The sequence below is a fragment of the Hibiscus syriacus genome, unplaced genomic scaffold (assembly GCF_006381635.1).
Source record: "Hibiscus syriacus cultivar Baekdansim isolate YM2019G1 unplaced genomic scaffold, ASM638163v2 tig00008013_pilon, whole genome shotgun sequence".
In the NCBI taxonomy this organism is placed as follows: domain Eukaryota; kingdom Viridiplantae; phylum Streptophyta; class Magnoliopsida; order Malvales; family Malvaceae; genus Hibiscus; species Hibiscus syriacus.
Window position 1 is genome coordinate 1,650,919 of NW_024062150.1, and position 9,063 is coordinate 1,659,981.

Consider the following 9,063-nt stretch of genomic DNA (forward strand, 5'->3'; position numbering starts at 1 on the left):
TATTGTCATTAAATTTATCTACTTATTATAAAATTGACCATTCAAATGTTATAATTATCACAATTTCATAATGCTTATTTTGTAATAACTCAAATAATTATTTAAGCATAGTTTACGGACCTTTGATGTATTTTACCCATAAATAAAAAGTCATAGTTAAACTAAATAAAGATGTTTGAAAATATTTTTTTCATGATAATATTTGACTTCCAAATTTCTTCTATGTTCAGAATCTCAAAAGGAAATTTAATAACAATATAGTTTTCCCCTTTAAGAAGCTCACAATCTTTCTCAATTTCTCGATCCTAACTTTGGAACTTCTTTTTCACTTTGTTTTCCAGGAAACAATTTTTTTCCTGGAAAAATAACGAGCCCAATTTTCCATCGTACCAAACAAAAAGTAAAACAAGAAGTTTTTTTGTTAAATGGGGCTACAACAATCGAAAGACGAATCGCTATACAATAAAGTCAATTATGGTAACTCAGAAGGGATCAAATCTCTTGTACGTGAAGGCGCGGGCCTTGAGGTAGCTACTAATTCATTTTGGTTTTCCCCCTTCAATAATCACTGATTATTAGGCCTTCATCGATCAATTAATCTGTTCTCTGGGTTTGGATTGACAGTGGATTGATAGAGAAGGGAAAACGCCGTTGATATTAGCGTGTTTGAATCCAAAGCTTTTTGATGTAGCCAAAACTTTGATCGAACTCGGTGCTAACGTTAACGCTTATCGTCCAGGTTTCTATTCCTTTCGATTTTTTTTCCCGGGGAGTTTAAGTAATTTTTATTCATTTCTATGAGGAAAAAATTTGGGTTTTGTTTAATTCGGGGTTTAAGAAAATAATAATAAATAATAATTTCTAGTAGTAAGATATGATTGTAAAGGACCCTTGTTTCTTTCAGTTACCCATTTTGCCTGCTTAAGCAGAGATTTTTTCTTGTAATTTCTCGTGGACTTTAACCAAATTGCAGCTATAAGTTTTTCATAGAAAAGAAGCTTTAGAGGCTTTATCAAAGTGATTTGTGTATTAGCTGGGTTTTTTTTCATGTGCTTAGGTCGGCTTGGCGGGACACCCTTGCACCATGCAGCAAAGAGAGGCCTTGAAAATACAGTCAAATTACTTCTTTCCCGTGGAGGTTCATGTTTTATTGAATTCTGTTACATACTATGCTAAAACCAAGTGATTAGTTGTTACAGAAGGAATATGTTTGATTTGAAATTTCTAGAGTAGATAAGTGACTTGTTTGAATTTTCAGCTAATCCGTTGGTGATGAATGATGATTGTGAAACACCTCTAGAGATTGCTAGGGTGAAAGGACACGTCAATGTTGTGAGAGCAATTGAGGTATAAATCCAAGTCTGTTCCAATATCATGATTTTATGATCTGTTTCAAAACTTAAACATTTTCTTGTATAACTACGTGCTGCCTTTAGTGAGATTTTTTTCTTTCTCTGATGCCGTGCAGGATCAGACATGTTTATTCTCTGGTTGGATGAGGGAATGTTATGGGCCAGGGTTCATTGAAATGTTTGTTCCTCAATTGCTTTCCAGAAAAGTGTGAGTATTATTGTTTACAATACCTTTTAATTTCAAGAGTAAACCACTTCCATGGTCATTAATGTTTAGGTAAGTTTTCGTTTTCATCATTAATGTTTCAAAAGTCACAAATCGGTCACTAACGTTATCGTTTGTTACAAATTGGTCACTCGCCGTTAACAGGCATGACGGAAAACACACGTAGACTGTTAAAAGTCGTTAACAATCTTACCTAGATGGTATAACTATACAAATAATCCATGTTATTTATATATTCTTTCAATTTGATCCTAGTTATAATAAATTAAAATAAATTTACCTACGAATCAGGAGGTGTCATGTGTCATTAGTTACACACATGTCATGACACTTGTTATCATTTGATTGGAAGACTAAATTTATTTTTAATTTAATATATCTATTTCTACAAATCAGAGGGTGACATGTGTCACTGCCTGGTTGGAAGAAAATAAAGCAATAAAGAAGCAAGTGGGGGATTCAAACATAGAACCCTTGAGTGAAATAATACAAGCCAAACCATTGAGCGAAAGCAACTATTTGATATATTTTGGACAACAAATATTATATATCTTGTATCTTAGTATGTAAATGTTTTACTCAGAATTAATATTATGTTATATATCTTAAATTTTAAAATTATCTCTTTATTTTTGTTTTAACTTATTAAATATTTTTATTTTTTGTCTTAATTTATTAAATATATTTTGTTTTTATTTAAATGTAAAAATATATATTTTATCTTTATCATCACTTAAAAATATCTTTTTTAAATATCTTAACTTGAAATATATTTAAATATTTTATTATTAATTTAATATAAAAATATATTTTACTCTTATTTTAAATTAAAAATATATAATATTTTATTCTTATCTTTACTCAAAAATATATTAAAATATTATATATTTTTAAATGAAAATAAGAGTAAAATATATATTTTTTATATTAAATTAATAGTAAAATATTTAAATATATATCAAGTTAAGATATTTAAAAAATATATTTTTAAATGAAGATAAAGATAAAATATATATTTTTACATTAAAATAAAAAATATATTTAATAAATTAAGAAAAAAAATAAAATCATTTAATAAGTTAAAACAAAAATAAAGAGATAATTTTAAAATTTAAGATATATAACATATTATTAATTTTGAGTAAATCATTTACATACTAAGATACAAGATATATATCATTTGTTGTCCAAAATATGTCAAATGGTTGTCTTCGTTCAATGGTTTCATTTGCATTATTTCACTCAAGGGTCCTATGTTTGAATTCCTCTACTTGCTTCTTTGTTGCTTTATTTTCTTCCAACCAGAGGGTGACACGTGTCACCCTCTAATTGGTAGAAATAAATATATTAAATTAAAAATAAATTTAGTCTTCCTATCAAATGATGACATGTGTGTAACCAATGGCACATGGCATCTCCTGATTTGTAGGTAAATTTATTTTAATTTATTAAAACTAGGATCAAATTGAAATAATATATAAATAACATTGACTATTTGTGTAATTATACCATCCAGGTAAGCCTGTTAACAGTCCACGTGTTTCCCGTCACGTCTGTAACGGCGAGTGACCAATTTGTAACAAACAATAACGTTAGTGACCGATTTGTGACTTTTGAAACATCAATGGTGAAAACGAAGACTTACCCAAACATTAGTGACCATTGGAGTAGTTTTCCCTAATTTCAATTCATTTTTGCAAGCAATAGCATTTTCTCTTTCCTAGTAATTTGTGTATCGTCTCATTAAGCATTTAATGCAGTTGGGTTGTTGTTCTACCAACTGGTTCCCGAAATAATGCAAAACCCTTGAAGTTGGAGCTGGCCATATATTCTAGTTTGAAGGTATTGCAAGTATAATTTGTCTCTTTATGAGTATAGCAATGCAAGTCTAAGGAGGTGAAAGCCAAATAATATGCTCTTCAAACTAGGCTTATGCTTTTTGTCAACTTGAATTTTTCTAGAATGATAGCTGAATAAGTCATAAGATAAAATCCTCAAGCTTGGCTTGAATCTGATCAAGTTAGTTTCGGCTTTTTTTTGTTTGTATAACCACCGGTAGCCGATTTATTAATCTTTCGGCTTTTTTAAATGCTTATAATGCTATTATACCCATAAACGTCCTATTTGTATATATTATATAATAAAGGATTTTACTTTCAATTGATTAGTATGGTATTGGATATAAAATATATGAAGGCAGCAAGCTGCTTTGGATTGTACTGTTAAAACTTTTTACTCTCCTTAAATGCTTTTCCAACACTTACTGGGTAATTGGTAACTTAACAGGAAGCCCGACCACGTACAAATATTTCATTGTGGAAAGCTAATTTGGAGGAGCCGAAGCTCAATCAGCCTGATCCTTCCGTGGCAATTGTTGATAATTCCAGCAGTAATTTCTCTTGCCAATATTTCTAGTTGTCAATCTTTTCTGGCTATATTATGGAGTTTGAGATCAGATTGATTTCTGAGTCAACATGCTTTGACTGTTTTCATCATTGTGCATAGTGTCGAGACGCGGGAGGCGGAGACGAACTATTTACACCTCCCGAGAGGCGAGATGTAAAGCTGGAATAGTTAGGCCTAAGCATGGTAATTTTCAATCATTTACAATTGTTAGATAAAACCCTGAAATATACTCAAGTTGCCTTAAGTAGGATAAAACCAGAGTTTTTTGTACTGGAAATCATTAGGACTTCAAATTACAGCTTCACCGTACTCCAGTTCAGTAGACTTTCTTTAGATAACTGGGTTTCTTCTCACCTTTATGACAACTATGCCTATAATTAGTGAACATTTGTTGTTCGCTTTGATGTTCGGAATACTACTACAAATAATTATGTGTTCCATTTTATGATGATAAATGCTTTTTCCCTATGTTACAATCACCTCAACATGATCTGTTTCTGTTCCAGAAACACGCATTAAACTCGCACCAGGCAATGAAAATGACCGACAGCAGCTGCAGTGGTTTTGTGATGCATGCAAAGGGATTCCTCAGGTATTATAGTCGCCCTTTATTTGTAGATGTTTCATTTATGCTTCTTTACAGAACCTTACATATGTTATATTAGACTTTTTGTTGGAGATTACTGGGTTTTCCTAAAGTATATTAGCTTAACATGATCGAATACATTAGAATATAATTTTCATTGAAATTACATATCAATTTCTACAAGAGCTGTTTTGTTTTGTTTTTTTGTTGGAAGACTGTCGAGTGGCAGCTTAGCTTATATACAGTAATAAGTAAAAACAGGGCAGTTAGTTGTTCATTCACCCAGCTTTTAGAAATATGGAACACTGTTTACAATACCTTCTCACATAAAGTCTCCATGTTTATTATGGCATCGGAAATATGCAGGCCAGGGGTCCTGCATTTCTTCATGTTTCTCAGCCTCCAACTGCTCCGGCAGTTGCTCCAGCAGTTGCTCCAGCAGATGAAGAAGATTTAGATCTAGCAATGGCAATCAGTGCCTCCATCCAGTCAGCTATTGCAGAGACGCCCAATTTTGATTTTCACTCTGGCAATGAAGCTAGTTCATCCATGGTTTGGGACGCTGCAAGTACTAGCCGGTTAGGTGGCTCAGCAGGACCGATAGTGTTTCCCCCTTCAAAAGCAAGAAGTAGTGAATGGACAATGACCGAAGCTGGCTCCAGTAGCAACACAACCGCGAGCACCAACGTCCATGATAGTAACATGTCGTCCAACCTTACGGGGGTAAAATCTGCAGATTCAGTCCCAACAGCACCACCAGCCACAGACGAGATTGTAGCAGATGGTCCAATTAGATATCCATCAATTGATTCAACTCCTATCAAAGCTGAAAACTTACCTGCTAATGCTGGTCAAACAAAAGAAGGTGGAGGCCCTTCTTCGTGCACGATATGCTTGGATGCTCCATCGGAGGCTGCTTGTGTTCCCTGTGGCCATGTTGCCGGATGTATGTCATGCTTGAACGAGATCATAGCCAAAAAATGGGGTTGCCCTGTTTGTCGCGCGAAGATCGAGCAGGTTATAAAGCTTTATCGTGTTTGATCAATTTTGCATCTGAAATTTGTATAAGCTGTAAATGTTTTTGGGTGATTTCTGCACATTGAAGAAGATTGTCTCTAATTTGAGCATTGCTACTTTCTAATATATACGATTTTATTATATTTAACGTTGTCTTGTTGAAATAAAATTTATAAAAAAAAATTATTCAATAAATCATATAATGAACGAGGAAAAGATTTGTGCATAAATTTAATAATTTCACGTTTTAATTATTTTATTTCAATATTATATAAAAAATATGAAAATATTAAAGTGTTACTATATTGTTATCATTTTTAGAAAAGGCTTTGTTCTTTATAAAATGTCATTATAGTTTTTCAGCGTTCATTATTTTATTTAGAAAAGGCATTGAATGTTCGTTCGTTTGTTCTAAATAAGAAAAGGATTGATGTTTTCGAAAATATTTTTAAAATATTCTTAATTTTAAGATATTATCTTAGTTATTCTATTTTTCAACGTTCGTTATAAAAGACAAACCTCAAACTTGCAATATTACAGATAAAATTAATATTTTCTGGTATAATCATTGAAATTTAATTTATTAATCGACTAATCCGAATAGTGTACTGTAAAGATGAGAGTAACCCTCCCAACCAAGTTTACTCCATTCGTAAACGTCGGGATTCAAACAAAATTATTTAATAGAGGTCCAAATTTAATTATATATTTCTGAAATTTTTACACACGATTATTTTCAAGATTAATTTCATAAATATACTGAAAATTACAAATTTACTTTTGTGTACTAAAATTATTTTTGAACTACGTAGTAATTCTTTAATTCTCTAATTAGTACAATTCGTGTCCAAATTGCTTTCAGTTTGCCGTGGAATGCATGTTACAATATGACTATATGTCCAATTGCATTTTTAATACTGATAATTTTCCTATTTGGATTGATTGAGAAAAAAATTTAAAGTTGCTCAATTAAGCCTTTAAAATTGCTTGTTTTGATTAATTTACGGGTTTCTTTAAATGCAAATGAGTCGAATTTTTATGAATGCTATATTTGGTTAGTTATATATTATATTAATGATTTAATTTTCTACTTCTGAAATTTTTATAAATTTATTATAACGCCCCGAATCTCGGGTTAGTAGTTTGGATCAATCCGAAACCTATAAATCGAGTCAAATAGACCTTTTAAAAATAGTTTGGAATTGGGCTTGAGTTAGGCCAAATGATAGAGAATTAGGACCATTTTAATATTAGGTTAAAAGAGAGAGGACTAAAAATGCAATTAACCCATAACTCAAATCAAAAGCTATTTTCCTTAAAAATGTGATGATTTCACGTGTACCATAACCCACCAAACACTCTTCCTTTCCTTCTTCTTTCTTTTTTTCTTCTTTCTCTCTAAAGAGAAACCAAAGAGAAAGCTTTCAGGATTTCAAGCCTATTTGAGTTTAACTAAGGTAAAAATATTAATCTCCATTCCTTAAGCTTTGATTCAAGCCCCTAATCTCAAGTTTTGGCCATAGAAATCAAAAATGAGTTTTAAGGAGGTTTAAAAAAGTCAAGTGATTCTAGCCCGTTTCTGGTGGATCCAAGTTATAGGGGTGTTCTTAACTTCAATCTAAGCACTTAATTGAGTTAGTAATTCATTTCTTGCAATTTTTTAGTGAAAGAAGTGGGGGAGAACTCTAAAGCTAGGGGAAAAGAGAAAGTGACCAATGGTTGATTTTGATAGAAGTTCTAGCAGCTAGGACACTAGGAACAACTTCTTCATATCACTTATGAGTCATTGGAGATGCATTCCAGGTTAGAGTTGAGTTATGGAGCATTCATGGTAGACTCTGTGTTTTGTTGTTATTAGTATGTTTAAAGCCCTATTTATGACCTTTTTAAATCACATAAAACATTAATAATGTTTGGGGACATCAATAGAATAGTTTAGGAGAGTTGAGTGTCAAATTCGTGCCCAAACATAGCATTTTCGAGTGTTAGTATCGATACTTGAGGAACAGTACCGATATTGTTCTTATGAGAGACATAATTCAAGGGGATTTTATGGGGAAAGTATCGATACCAAGGGTAGAGTATCGATACTCCTCATAGGAGTATCGATCTACTCATCTTCTTTCAATAAGAATCAGTAGTGGAGTATCTATACCCTGAGAGGAGTACCGATACTCAAGAGACAATATCGATATTGAAAGGCTTAGTATCAGAACTGGAGTACATTTTGGAACTTTAATTTCAAAGGATTTTAAGAGGGCAATGAGGTTTCCCAAAAACTCCATAATTACTCTCAAATAAGATTACAAGTGAGAACAATATTAATAGTCAAGTACAATAGAAACGAGATCAATTAGGGAGACATAATACTAGCCTTGATTGATGCTCGTGGAGCGATCAAGACGCCCGAGTTTCTTTAGTAAAGATATTGGTGTCGAGTAATAGCAATTGTTCAGAAAACCTTAGTTAGTGCGTGAGGCACTTCAAACTGACTAACTACGACCGAGTCTCGACACTCGCGAGGGGTGGGTTTGTCGAGAGTGTTGTGTCCGAAGTAGAGATTATGGATCTCATCCTCGGTAGACTAGAGGGGTGCGTGAGCTCCGAGATATAGAACCCTCAGCAGCACCATGATGTTTAGCATAGAGTAGAGAGCGAAGAATACGAGTATACTCACTTTTGCATTTCACTTGATAGCTTGAGAATTTGATGAACATTTTTAGTATGATTTAGTTGTTAGTGGGGCACCAGGCTAGTGAGCTCAGCGTTCAGAATTTATTTTTGTGCACAAGTAATTAGGAGGAGCATTCGAGGAGCCTTTTTGAGCAGCCGCATCCAGACAGAGTGCAGAGCAGAGTACGTCTCGAGTAAATCTTTAGAGGGCTTGTATTATTTGTAGACTTTTGTATATTTCGAGTCGTAACTCTAATTTGTAAAGTGAGTTGTATATTTTGATATACTTGTATCTTTAGGATCTCCCCAGTAAAAACTTATGGTATGTAATTATGATGGAAATATTTGATTTAATTGAATTTTAAACCATTGCTTGAATGAGTATTTTTTTTAAAAAGAAAAAATTTGGTTAGCCACTCTGGTGGTTCCGTGTGGCATTCTAATCGGTCGACTGTGTGTCGAATAGGTTTAGGGTGTTACATTTATAACCTTTTAAATTCTCTTATAACTTCCTAAAAATTTACATCTCTCACATAAAATTCTACTACTATCTTATCTATTTATTGCTTAATAGAAATTATAATATAGAATTTAATTTATATAAATTTATATTTTAATTTAATAAAGGCAAAAATTACACTTCAAAGTATCTTATACAACACATAAAATACTCAAAAATGAAGACAAAAATTACATGTAATATATTTATCTAAACATATATAAATTAAATTATTATCATTATAATATAAACATATTATGATATAGATATATTTTCATTATCCTTATTTTTAAAGGAATATAAT

The 9,063-nt window shown here is 32.0% G+C and overlaps 1 protein-coding gene across 2 annotated transcripts; it reads left to right on the top strand.

The window, feature by feature from the left end:
• The first annotated feature begins 318 nt into the window (after nucleotides 1-318).
• Nucleotides 319-5,715, top strand: LOC120201898 (putative E3 ubiquitin-protein ligase XBAT35). Of its 2 annotated transcripts, XM_039202421.1 has the most exons (10): nucleotides 319-527; nucleotides 625-739; nucleotides 1,058-1,138; nucleotides 1,259-1,347; nucleotides 1,469-1,560; nucleotides 3,339-3,420; nucleotides 3,865-3,967; nucleotides 4,084-4,167; nucleotides 4,491-4,576; nucleotides 4,937-5,715. In XM_039202421.1, the coding sequence occupies exons 1-10, from the start codon at nucleotides 426-428 to the stop codon at nucleotides 5,609-5,611; spliced, it is 1,509 nt and encodes a 502-aa protein (XP_039058352.1). In that variant the 5' UTR covers nucleotides 319-425; the 3' UTR covers nucleotides 5,612-5,715. The 2 variants fall into 2 exon arrangements, with proteins under 2 accessions (XP_039058352.1, XP_039058353.1); XM_039202422.1 differs by lacking the exon at nucleotides 4,084-4,167 and having other exon boundaries at nucleotides 320-527.
• The last annotated feature ends 3,348 nt before the right edge of the window (nucleotides 5,716-9,063 follow it).